The sequence below is a fragment of the Monodelphis domestica genome, chromosome 2, assembly GCF_027887165.1.
Source record: "Monodelphis domestica isolate mMonDom1 chromosome 2, mMonDom1.pri, whole genome shotgun sequence".
NCBI lineage: Eukaryota > Metazoa > Chordata > Mammalia > Didelphimorphia > Didelphidae > Monodelphis > Monodelphis domestica.
In genome coordinates this window covers 141,004,353-141,018,089 of record NC_077228.1, presented here as the reverse complement: position 1 = coordinate 141,018,089, position 13,737 = coordinate 141,004,353, and the positions used below count along the sequence as shown (strand labels likewise).

The following is a 13,737-nucleotide window of genomic DNA, read 5'->3' as shown; positions in this document are numbered from 1 at the left end:
TTCATCCACATCGCCTAGATTGCTGTATTTATTGCCATATAATTGGGCAAAGTAATTTTTAATGATTGCCTTGATTTCCTCTTCATTGGAGGTGATGTTCCCCTTTTCATCTTTGATGCTATTAATTTGCTTTTCTTCTTTCCTTTTTTTAATTAGATTGACCAATTCTTTGTCTGTTTTGTTTGTTTTTTCAAAGTACCAGCTTCTTGTCTCATTTATTAAATCAATAGTTCTATCACTTTCGATTTTATTAATTTCTCCCTTAATTTTTAGGATTTCTAGTTTGGTTTTCTGCTGGGGGGGTTTAATTTGATCGCTTTCGATTTTTTTTAATTTGCATTTCCAATTGATTGATTTCTGCTCTCCCTAGTTTGTGAATATATGCACTCAGGGATATGAATTTACCTCTGATTACTGCTTTGGCTGCATCCCAAAAGGTTTGAAAGGATGTCTTGCCGTTGTCATTTTCCTTGATAAATTATTAATTATTTCTGTGATTTCTTCTCTAACTAAACAATTTTGGAGTATCATATTGTTTAATTTCCAATTAATTTTTTATTTGGTTTTCCATGTACCGTTAATGATCATTATTTTTATTGCCTTGTGATCTGAAAAGGCTACATTTACTATTTCTGTTTTTCTGCATTTGTATGCCATGTTTCTGTGACCTAGTGTATGGTCAATCTTTGTGAATGTGCCATGTGGTGCTGAGAAGAAGGTGTATTCCTTTTTGTCCCTATTTATTTTTCTCCATATGTCTATTAAACTTAATTTTTCTAAGATTTCATTCACTTCTTTTACCTCTTTCTTATTTATTTTTTGATTTGATTTATCTAAATTTGATAATGGTTGGTTCAAATCTCCCACTAATATTGTTTTACTGTCTATTTCTTCCTTCAATTTTCCTAGTTTCTCCATTAGAAATTCGGGTGCTATATTATTTGGTGCATAAATGTTGATTAGTGATATTTCCTCATTATCTAAAGTCCCTTTTAACAAAATATAATTACCTCCCCTATCCCTTTTAATCAGGTCTATTTTTGCTTTGGCTTTATCAGATATCATGATTGCCACTCCTGCCTTCTTTCTGTCAGTTGAGGCCCAGAAGGTCTTACTCCATCCTTTAATTCTGACCTTGTGGGTGTCTACTCGCCTCATGTGTGTTTCTTGGAGACAAAATATGGTAGGGTTTTGGATTCTAACCCATTCTGCAATTCATCTATGTTTTATGGGTGAGTTCATCCCATTCACATTCAAAGTTATGATTGTGACTTGTGAATTCTCTGGTATTTTGATATCCTTCCCTAATTCTAACCTTTCTTCTTTAGCTCTAACCTTTTAATCCAGTGATTTACTTTAAATCAGTCCCCCTTGTCCCCTCCCTTGATATGTTTCCCTTTCTAGCCCCTCCCTTTTTGTTCCCTCCCTCTCCCCCCTCTCCTTCCCTCCCCTTTTGTTTTCCCTTCCCCCTCACCCCCTTGGTTTTCCCTTCTCCCTACCCTTGTTGGGTAAGATAGAATTCAAGATCCCAATGGATCTGGATATTTTTCCCTCAGAGTTGATTTCCCTGAGAATAAGGTTTAAGTAAAAACTCTCTTCCTCTCCTTCTTAAAGGTGTTTTCTTCCCCTCCCCTTCCTGTGTGAATCTTTGTGTGAGAAAGATTATTCTATTTGATTTTTATTTCCCCCCTATTTACACATTACATTTTCCATATATTAATATATATATAGATTGATATAAATGTAGTCCTTATAGAAGAGAGTTTGAATAAATGAAAAGGTAACAATTTTCTCCTTTTCCCTTTTCATCATATTTACCTTTTCAGGTATTCCATGCTCTTTGTTTTTCGATATCAAACTTTCCACAGAGCTCTGGTCTTTTCTTTGCAAAAAGTTGGAAATCTTCTATTTTGTTGAATGCCCATACTTTCCCTTGGAATTATATAGTCAGTTTTGCTGGATAGCTGATTCTTGGTTGAAGACCCAGCTCTCTTGCCTTTCTGAAAATCATGTTCCATGCCTTATGATCATTCAGAGTGGAACTTGCAAGGTCTTGTGTGACCCTGATTGGCATTCCTTTATATCTAAATTGTCTTTTTCTGGCTTCTTGTAGGATTTTTTCTTTTGCTTGAAAGCTTTGGGATTTGGCAATTACATTCCTGGGAGTTGTCTTTTGGGGATTTAGTGTAGAGGGTGTTCTGTGAGCTCTTTCAGTGGCTGTATTGCCCCCCTTTTCTAGAATCTCTGGGCAATTTTCTTTGATTATATCTTGTATTATGATGTCGAGTTTGCTGTTTATTTCTGGATTTTCTGGTAGTCCAATTATTCTTAAATTATCTCTTCTTCCTCTATTTTCCAAGTCTGTCACCTTGTCAGTGAGATATTTTATGTTCTCTTCTAACTTCTTGATCTTTTGGCTTTGCTTTATTGGTTCTTGCTCTTTTACCTGCTCATTGTCTTCCAGTTGCCTAATTCTGACCTTTAAAGCCTGGTTTTCCTTTTGAGTTTGGTCAAACCGGTTTTGTAGTTGCGTGAAATTCTTTTGCATTAATTCCCACTTTTCCTGCCAGAAGGCTTCCATCTTTTTGGTCATTTTTGATTCAAATTCATCAAAAGTTTGTGGAGAGTTTCCATTTCCTTTGGAAGGTTTCGGCGCATTTTCTTGTGTTTCCTCTTCTATCTCCTCTGTATTTTGTATTTTTGCTCCATAAAATGTGTCCAAAGTTGCCCTCTTCTTGTTTTTCTTGTTGTTTTGAGGCTTTTTTGCTTCTGTGCTGTTTGCCATCTGTATTTGAGTGAGGGGGGCTGGCTCTTCTCTTATCTGTCTGATGTTCAGTGGCTTTAGCCCCAGGCAAATTGTCTGTCTTCCCCAGGAAGCCCGGAATTGCTGGTGTTTTGGTGTTACTACCCTCCTCAGTTCCCTCCCGATGCTTCTCTTTTGCCTTACTTCTATGCTCTGAGCCTGGCTTGACACTCTCAGATGTATTTCAATGTCTTTTCTGGCCAGAGGAGCCTGCTCTCTGAGGGGGAGGGGCCGTGGCTTCCTGGAGCCCCAAGGGCTGGTGATAGGATTAACCTCAGACTGAGTATGCCCTGAGGCAGGGACCTTCGGTGAGACCCAGATGGAAGGATCTGGTCAGGGGGCTACAGGTTCCCCCCGTCTCTCTCTGTTTCCCTGCTGTCTGGGTGCCCCCACGACTGGCTCAGATCGTTTTAAGGGTGTGGCCCTCAGAACAGCCAGCTCCTGAGGCCCCCCCTGCCTGCCCTGAGGTTCCTGCTGCTGCCTCAGACTCAGCACTCTGGGTTGGGGAGGATGGGTCCTGGGACCTTCCCTTTGCCTACCCCTTAGATCCGAGTTATCTCGGGCTCTGACTCTTGGGGGGCCATACCTTTTGAGCCAGGTCCAGGAGGAGTGTTCCCGGGGTCTATTCTGTTGTTTGTTTTGAATTTCGGTGCCCTAGGAGCATTCAGTTTGAGATCGGTAAGGAAGGGTTTCTGGAGCTCCGAACTTTGGCTTTCTCTAAGCTGCCATCTTGACCAGAAGTCATGCCCATTCTTTATAGGAACAGATGCCTCAAATCCTCATTACACTGAACTTTTAGTTCTCAAAATGGACTAAAACCCCAGCATATAATCTTGGATAATCCACAAATGAATATTGTTGCCTGCTTTTATGTCCAGAAACTCTTCACTGCAATCCCTATTCAGATTTCCTTAGCACTCTCAGAGTTGTGGTGTTCTTTCTTCATGAGAACCCTGCAACGTAGGATTTTGAATCAATCAGTAAACAAGCTATGAGGCTCAGTGGATAGAAAGCCAATCCTAGAGATGGAAGGTCCTGGATTCAAATATGGCCTTAGTTGCTTCCTAACTATGGGATCCTGGGCAAGTTAAGCCCAATTGCCTAGCCCTTCTGGTCTTCTGCCTTAGAACCAATACTTACTATTGATTCTACAACAGAAGGTAAGAATTAAAAAAAAAAACACCCAACAACACTTATTAAGTCTGCATGTACTCTGCTGGGGGATAAAAATAAAAGAAAAAATTCTGCTATTACTACTATTGCTCCCTTGCACCTTTTCCAGAGGAGAAAACTAAGACCAATAGATAATATATCGTATCTTGAATTTGGACCCTGGCATTCCTGTCTCCAAGTGAGGTAGTAGATAATGGAGTGCACAGGTGAAAAGATGGCTTCAAAGTCAGGAAGTCTTTGCTTCATGTCCTGCCACTGACAATGTTAGATGTGTTACTTAGACAAGCCTAGTCTTTTGATGATCTGGGGCAACTCTAAGATTATAAAATGCAGACATGATTGACAAGTCACATTGGTAGAGGGATTTTCTTCATTTGGAAGTTCGCACTAGATTGAAATCACAGGATCATCCCCATTTTTTCTTGACTCAAATGTCCTTTCCTTGTTGCCTCTTGATTGAGTCTAATGTTGTGTTTCAGTATGTTATAACATAATCTGAAGGTTGGATTACAAAATATATTGCCTAAGGTTCTTTCCACCTCTAAAATTCTGTACTTTTCTAAGAGGTAAGTCATTGTCAGGCTCATTTTGTTTACTTTTCACAAGAAGTCAAGACAGGGGGTTTGGGTGAAGAAGGGAGATGGGAGAAAGATGGTCCCATGTCCCAAGGTATGAAAATATGGCATTTATATCCTGCTCAGTTCTCCCAGAGACTCTCTAAAACAACTTCCACTTAGTATCCCATGACAATAATTTATTGAGTGATACACTTACAACATGAACAGGTTAATGATTCACTCCCCTAAAGCACCCCAATTTGGATATCAAAATCTAAAACGATCTGGGAAACAATAACATGTAGACACCAAGTTTGGGCACAAGGTCTGAGCAATAGGCTTGGGGCATCACCATCAAGATTTGGAAAGGTCTGACCAATGACTTCTGAAATCTTTTTCACATCCCATAAAAACACAATACTGTTCCTTTGGAGCAGAGGTTCTTAGACTTAATCCTCCAATTTTATCTCCTATTTATCTTGTTTATTATATTATTTATACATCTTTGCACATTGTCTCCCCCATTAGAGTTGGAACTGTTATTTTTGTTTGTTGGCAATTCATTGTATCTCCAGTGCTTATCACAGTCCTTGGTGCATTTTTGTTACATCATTTTTGAGTTATGTCCAAGTCCTCATGACTCCATTTGATGTTTTCTTGGCAAAGATACTGGAGGAGTTTGTTACTTCTTTCTCCAGTTCATTTGACAGAGGAGGAAACTGAGGCTGATAGGGTTAAGTGATTTATTTGCCCACTAAATAAGTGTGAGGTCAGATTTGAACTCAGGAAGATAAGTCTGCCTGACGAGGTCCCATAGTCTATCCACTGTGCCACCAAGCTGCTCCTGTCTAGAATATAGCAGGTGATTTATAACTTCTTGTTGATTTGTCTTGAGATTGGTAGTCTCAAATGGGGTAGGTGGGGAGGCATGAACTTAGATGGAAGAAAATGCACTAACATTTAACTAAAATCTAGCAAGTCCTTCAAGTATTTTAAAAGACTATTGTGAGAAGGGGTGCTTGAGTTTCACCAGAGTGCCAAAGGGGTCCATGACACACAAAAAGCTAAGAACCTCTGCATTAGAAATTATCATTTCAAGTCATCACTTGTATGAAAATAGCCAGGAAGAAGTTTTAAATTTTCTGTGCTGCGAGTTTAGTTCATTCTAAAATACAAATTGTTAAACTACCTTCTTTATTTAGTTTTCATAAGATGTCGAGGCATGGGTAGGTGAAGGAAAGAACAGATGGAATAAAGAAGGATGAACACTCACTCCATGGTCCAAGCCATGATAGGTCCTAGGACCTCCTCTTTGTCACTGATGAAAGGAGGCCCATGTGCCATCTTACCTTCAAATCTATTTTAACATTGGCTTGAAGTAATTTATCTTTTATGTTTGCAATGCATTAGAGAAATTTACTCCCCTCCAATTTGTAAGTTCGATGTTCTTATATTTCCTACCACAGTAGGACAAATGAACGTTACATTTTATTACTAAACATCTATTCTTGTTCAACTGGAGACACTAAAATGTAGGATAGAAATACTACATATGGTTTTTTTATCTTGGCTGTTTTTCATCCTTCTCTTGGTTAGCCTAGGTTGGTAGATTTCTTTGAAGAGACAAATGTACCATATACAGACAACCTACAGCTCATTCATCATGTCACTTAATTAGGCAAAAAAGGAGAAATAAAAGCTCATGATCCCATGCAGTTTTGGGATATACAGAGCAAATCTTCCATGGATTGCTTTCCCCTCTAGGAAACTTAATAGTTCTTGTGTTCTTGAATTTAACTTTTATTGGAGAAAAGGATGTTTTCTTTAAAGAAATGTTAACTTTATTTTTGGAAAATTTTCCTTGGAAATATCTCTCCACTAATGTTTAGCAAAGGAAGCCTCATTTCCATCTACCATAGAAAATAGAAATATGAATTCTTTGGATAACTTTTCTTACTACTAGGTACAGATAGACACTGTGTTTTGGGTACCTTTCTAAGAAAAGCCTTCTAAATTTTTGCCTGAGTTGAAATTTGAATTGTTATTTTACTTTTTTAAATACTTAAATTGAGAAATGAAATACTTTGTTCCATCCCACATGAATATTTCAGGAACTATTTCTCTCTGTCTCTATCTTTCTTTTTCTCTCTTTCTTTTAACCTCTTCACACTAGACCCAAGAAAGTCAACCAGGCAATAAAATATTTCTTCAGGTGTCATTTTTCTCTGAAGAATTCCCAGATATGATTTTAAAGGATCTTTACCCAAACTAGCAAGACATAGGAGTATTAATGTTTGAAAGGAGACATATTCTCTTTTACGGTAACATGGAAAGATTATAGTACAATGGAAAGAGTCCCAGCTCTGGAGTTAGAGAACCTGGGGTTCAGATTCCCCCCCTGGCATCTACTACTTATGTAACAATGGACAGTCCACTTAAACTCCCTAAAATAAGGGAATGTGTAGAATATTCCTTTTGTGAAAGTCCCCTGGTGTAGATCAACAATTCTTTAATAATATATGACTTTAGAGAATTGCCCTGAGCCCTGAGAGATGAAGTGATTTGCCCATTTCCACAAAATTATAATCTTTTAAAGGCAGGACTTCTACTTAGTCTTGACTCTGAGGCCAGCCATCTTTCCATGATCCAACTCTCCCTCAGCTTCTTAGCACGGAAGAAAGCCTTCAGATCAGTACCTGTTGGGTGGAATTAGGAGCAAACAAATTCAAGTTTGCATTGGGCCATTATGGCTATTATGATACAGTCAGATATCTTCACCACCACCACCACCACCACCCCTGGATTATTATTTACAGCATTAACAGTGAGTGGTCACAGAGCCCCCTCTTCATTAGCCTGAAATAAGACTCTCCCTGCCGTCTGGAGTTGCCATGACTTTGATGGAGTACTAATACAGCTTCCATGGCGTGACCACTTCCTTTTGTGTTGTGAGTGTTCGACAACCCCTTTCTCTCCCATTGCTGTAATGCGGTCCAGAAGGAGGTGCCAGGGATGATGAATGAGCTGAGCAGAAAGAGAGCCACGCTGCCCAGAGCAACAGCTGTCTGGCCTTGTCCACTGAATAATTAGAAAAATAAGGCCAAAATGGGATCTCACTAATAGAGGTCTAGGTGGAGGAAATGCTAATCTGCTTCTTCTTGTAACAGGGCTCGGGGGACTTACTTCTCTTTCACTGTCTTGGATGGGTTGATGGGTATGTGACTTTTTTGCTCTACTTGCCCATATTTCAATCCTCTTAAGTATCTCCAGGTGAAAGAAGGATGGAAATAGAAGTAAGATAGGTCATTGTCCTAACTCTGCTGGTTGTCAACAAGAAAATATGTTTTATGAACATCTTAGGGCTATTCTTTTTTGTCATCTTCTCTTGCTGGTGGTACAGCAGATACAGTGCTGGGTTCAAACTCTTCCTGAGTTCAGATCTAACCTGACACTTACTAGCTGTGTGAGCCTGGGCAGGTCATCTAACCCTGTTTGCCTCAGTTTCCTTATTTGTAAATAAATTCCAAATTTGGAAATTTGGAAAAGGAAATGGCAAAATCTTTTAAACAATAAATAAACTAAAAACTAAAACAAGATCACAAAAAGTCAGAGACTGCTGAAAACTATTGGACAACAGGTTTGTAAGAGCTGTGAAAATAATGGTTAAAGGAGATACTTCCAGGAACCTGAGCAGTTATTGTCACTTGAGTGAGAACTTCTGGCAGGAGGTATGAGTGGCCTCCTTGATCACAAGTGGTATCTCCTAAGTCCTTTAATTACAGGGGATTAGTCAGGAAGTGAGGGGTCCAATGAAAGGAATAATGACAAAAAGGAAGTGAGGCAGAAAAACTCAATTTCCTTCCCTTAAAGAGAAAAAAATCTCCATTTATTAAAATACATTGCAAAGAAAGGAATGAAGTATAACATTTCTCCCAGCCCGGGGTTCAGTTGGTTTTAAAGGAGCTGTGTATCTCCCTCAGCCAGACCAACAACTGCTGGCCTTGGCGCATCATTAAGATGCAGAAGCTCTGCTCCCAGTTGAGTGAATCACTAATTCAGACCCCTTCCTTCCTCCTTCCTATTGTAACTGCAGAGCTCAGCTCAGACTTGAAATTCAGCACCTCTAGTTACCCAGAAATTACATGTGAAATTGTGAAAATCGAAGTGCGATGGGCCGTGTGCTTCCATCAGTTCTGCCTGGGGTTGGAGCACCATCTCCACTTAACAGCTTTCATAATCAGGGCTGGAGAATCTGCTTACATGGAGCCTCCAGGCTCAGAGAATATACACCGAAGGCTGCCCCTGTTTTAGTACAATGGCTTCTTTTGCCAGGGCAAACCTAGAGAAAGGAAGAGACCTTTCATAATAGGACTGTAGAAACTCTGAGCCAAGGGGAAAATGTGCAGAATGGAAAGAAAACAGAATTCTGATTCATTGACTGCATGTGTTGTACAGAAGGACCCTCATATCCATGAGTTTGTTTTCCATGGTTTTGCTTGTCAACCCAAAGCCCTGAAGGTCCCCCTGCATGTTGCTGGAAGTCCACTCAAGGCAGCAATCTGCCCCCTCGCTTTCCACTTTCACTTATTTTTTCAGGTTTTTTGGGGGGGTGGGAGGGAGAAGATCTCATAGCACCAAGCTAAGGGGCTGGAGCAGATGGGGAGAGCACATTTATGTAGGGTCAACAGATGTTTATTTGTATCTGTAGTTTTGGCCATCCATTTTAGGTCTTTGGAACAAATCCCTCATGGATTCAGGGTCCCTGCTGCATTTTATTAACAAGTCCCTTGTCAAGTTCAGGCATTGTGGCACAGTGGGATGACCACTGGGATCCGAGGACTGAAGTTCAGATCCACCTCTGAGGCTTATCTTTGTGACCTTTGAACAAGCCACTTACCCTTTCTGGGTCTTTCTTCTCATACGTAAAATGAGGACATTGGACCAAACATTCTCTGAAGTCCCATTCTGTTCTGTATCTCTGAGTCCATGGAATAGCTCCCTAACCATTCTACAGTAGCATCCTTCTCCCGTCGCCCTTTAATATGACCCAAGCACAATTGAGAGGAGGGTCTCTTCCTTTAAAATCACATCATATAAAACCGACAATGAGAGTGGTTGTGGAATATTTGCTTCAATTCAATCTTATTCAACAGACATTTATTAGAAGTACCTGCAGTAAGGATACAAAGGGGGGGTGGGGGGATAAGAGTCTCTATTCTCAAGGAATTTACATTCTTCTGGAGGGGAGACAATTTTCACGTAGATCAATAAATTCACAACCTGTAAAAAGTTATACAAAGTCATCTCAAGAAGGACAGAGGACTAACAACTGAATAAAGAGAGAGAGATTTGAGAAAAAGCAATCTACAAAATGTGCCAGACACTGGACAAGTTGTCATGTGGAAGAAAGAGAGAGAAGGCCATACCACAGAGATGATGAACAAAAGGTCACATCTAGCAGCCAATTTGAAGAAAAATGAGGGTTCTAAATGGTGGAGATGAGGAAGGAATGCATTTTAGACATGGATGATCAACTGTGCAAAAACACAAAGTTGGGGGAGATGGAACGTTCTAGTTATAAGCATCCATGATCTCTTTTGGACTTGAGTATTTATAGTAGTGTTCTGAGGGCACAGAAACTAGACATCTGGGGTAATTTAACAGACAAAGGCCACGTGCTTAAGGTGCTATTCAGTCTGATTCATTTCACCCTGCTTCCTGGCCGCTATAGCTATAATACCCAAAAGGATGACCTTGCCCAATCATGAATCCAACAGTTTGCATTGGCCTTGAACACCAGGACCCAGAGCTAAAGGTCATCCTTATGATGCTTTCTGGGTTTTCTAACACCATTCATTACCAACTTCTTTCTCTGTCTCCCAGTTTCTTTTTTCTCTCTCAAGTGAAAAATGGGCCCCTCTTCTCTTTTTTCCCTCATCAAATCAGTGTCCAACTAAGTGGGTTCAATAGGCTACTGGAAAAGATGAAAGATTTTTGGCTTCAGGAAAGAGTTTCTTCTCCTGAAAGATTATTATAGTAATTACTGAATCAGGATCTCCTGGTACCCAAGCTCCCTGATACTGGATAGAAGTTCTATCTATGCTTTCAGGTTGCTAGTTTATTGAATTGGTGCATGCAACATCAACATTAGGCTAACATTGTCTTTTTGTAGCTTGAGAGGATAGGGGAACATCTCTGCTATGAAAACCATCTCATGTGTCTGGAATAAAAAATATTGTATTGGACTGGATCTGTATGCACTCTTTTTGCTGTGCTCTGAGCTCAGGTTTCTAGAAAAGGGTGGCATCGAGTTCAAGTATGACTTCTCTTTAAGTAATATCTTATAGATGATATTTCTGTATGGGGATGGGGAGGTAAAAAGGGGGGCAGAGAAAGGGAGAAGGAGAATATGAATACCATTGAACTTTAGATAATGGCATCTTTACCTATTGATAGAACCCTTTAGAGCAGAGGTTCTTAGCCTGACCCATAGATAGATTTCAGGAAGTATGTAATATGATCTTGGGTGGGAAAAAACTATATATTAATTTCCACTAATTCTAACCAAAATTTGTAATTTACTTCTAATATTTTAAAAATTATTATTTTTAATTTTTTAAATTTTTTTTAATTTTTAAAAAATCTCTTTTGAGAAGTGGTCCATAGACTTCAACAGATTTTCAATGGGATCCATGACAAATAAAATTAGCTCCTACTTTAGAGAGAACATGGAGGCAGGAGGAAAAATCAGAATTTGCTCTTCTTTTGAAGTTACTTTTTTTTTCCAGTGAGGGGTTGCCATTATAATTCCCTTTTTATTCTACTTACTATTACCTTCTTCTTTGTCTTGACCGCCAAGAAAAATGAAGTCAGGGAGAATTGTCATTTGGTCCTTCTCATGCCAGAAATTAAAAGGCAGGAAATACTTTTATGCAAAATGGGGGTTTTGTTTTACTTAATTAGAATGTAGGAAAAAAGTTGAGACAAAAGCAAGGACAGAAGTCAAGCTCCATTTTTTTTCTTTTTTCTTTTTTTCTTAACAGCAAAAGCCCTGCCAAACAAAATCCTTCTGTAACCAAAGGGAGGGGAATGTAAGGCTTTAGCAAATATGTTGGCAGTCAGTTGGGAGGTAATCTTAATTTGGCCACATAGCCAAGGCCTCTAGAATTCTTCCCAGTGCCCCAATCCAACTCCCTTGGGACTGGAGTTATGTTGGCACCGTAAGATGATAGACAAGATAGGGGCCAAACTCTATCTGTCTTTGTTTCCCTCTTGCTTTCTGTTAGGATAAATGTGATGGTTGAGAGTGCTGGAAGCTACTTGTAGATGACTTTATGTATTAAATCTTTGTGTTTGTAAGTCTAACTTCAGTTTCTTTTAGCTATTTTGAAAGGCTGTATTCAGTGGAGAGAATGCAAATTTTGGTTCCATGTATGGAAAAACTTCCTAACAATTGGAACCATACAAAGGTGACCCTGGACAAGTCATTTATCCCTGTTTGCCTCACTTTCCTCATTTGTAAAATAAAGAAGGAAATGACAACCACTCCAGTATCTATGCCAAGAAAACCCCAAATGAGGCCATGAAGAGTTGAAGAAAAATACTCAACAACAATAAAAACTAATTTTAAGGGTCCCAATTTTAAGAAATATTGAAGAGGAGAGACCTGGTCAAGTAGGGTCAAATTAGAAGACCTCTAAGGCCAGCTTCTAGACTGAGGTTCTGTCATTTCATGGGACAGTTGTCATTCCTAACCTACAAAAAGTGGTCCCTGTGTTCATCAGTAAAGCATTGTGATCTGGTAGAAAGGTCTTAGGACTGAGAGTTGGCTAGGCACTGACTAGCCACGTGACCTTAGACAAGTCATTTAACCCCTCCAACCTCCTGTTTCTCATCTGTAAAATGAAGGAGCTGAACTAGATGACCTTTAAGGTCCCTTCCAATGATCATATTCTTTGTAGCTAAACTGCAGAAGTTGGTTTAAAGGCAAATTCCATCTCTCATTTCCAACAGAGATGTGCCTGGTTCTGAAAATAACAACTCGTTATACACTCATCTAATGGGTCCTAAAATACCATATTTCAAACAAATTCTTTATCATTGCTGGCCCTCTGAGCACATTTCTAATGCTGACCATTAAAACCAGGCCATTTCACAGCCTGTTAATGATGACACTAATAACTGTGAGTTTCGTCTGTACGAGTCCTGATGTGAGCAAGCGAGGAGTAAATTACAGAGCTAACTTTTATGTGCAGGGTTTATTGATCTGCAAGTTTCATGGGAGCTACGCTGGCCCGGAGAGCTTGGCAGCCCAGATTACCTTTTCATCTGCTTAATTGGGCCACTGGGGTACGGTTAATTTTCAATTTATATTAATAGAAAGACAAAGAAAGTGATACACTACCTCTGTATTAAAAGCAATAGAGACATCGACGTGTGCTTACAAATACACTATTTTTTTTTTCTCCCATGGCCCATCGAGGATTATATTCCAAATGCATGATGAAGTTCATCATCATTTATCATTGGAAAGTCCAAGGCCACCAGGAACCCTCAGGGATACAGTGTATGGAGACTCTTGAACCATACACTATCGGACTCCCTTAATCCAAATTTCTTTCTGTGTGTTTCTTCTTAGGTGAAGGTCATGGTCCGCATCTGCTCTACTCTTGCCAGGGACACCTCAGAATCCAGCTCCTTTTTGAAGGTGGATCCAAGGAAGAAGCAAATCACCCTTTATGATCCCTTGACTTGCGGGGGGCAAAATGCCTTCCAAAAGAGAGGCAACCAGGTTCCACCCAAGATGTTTGCTTTTGATGCCGTTTTCCCCCAGGATGCATCTCAGGTAGGTGGTTCTTTCCTTCTCATACTAGCAAGATTGTGACGAAGACTGTGGCCGCTTGCCATAGATTGATTTGTTTATTTGTTTTATCATTTGTTTCCTACCCCATCCCTCCCAGAAGAAATTACCATGTATATATTTTGCGTCAGGTTATTTGTGTGCATGACATGTCCCCCTGGAGAATGTTAAGTTCCTTGAAGTCAGGAACTATTTTTGCTTTTGTCTTTTTATGCCAGATCAAATGAGATAATATTTGTAAAATGCCTGGCACATGATAGGCACTTGATAAATAATTATTCCCTTCCCCCAGTGTCTACCCTGGTATCTGGCTCACAGAAGATGTTGGATAACTGTTTGCCAAT

At 39.6% G+C, this 13,737-nt stretch overlaps 1 protein-coding gene across 2 annotated transcripts in view; it reads left to right on the top strand.

Moving 5' to 3' along the window:
• Positions 1-13,737, top strand: part of KIF26B (kinesin family member 26B) — a 636,727-nt gene that overhangs the window by 503,114 nt on the left and 119,876 nt on the right. For both annotated transcript variants that reach the window (XM_001377348.4, XM_056816054.1), the window contains one exon: positions 13,172-13,378. In XM_001377348.4, the coding sequence (XP_001377385.2) occupies positions 13,172-13,378 (207 nt within the window). The remainder of the gene's footprint in view (positions 1-13,171; positions 13,379-13,737) is intronic.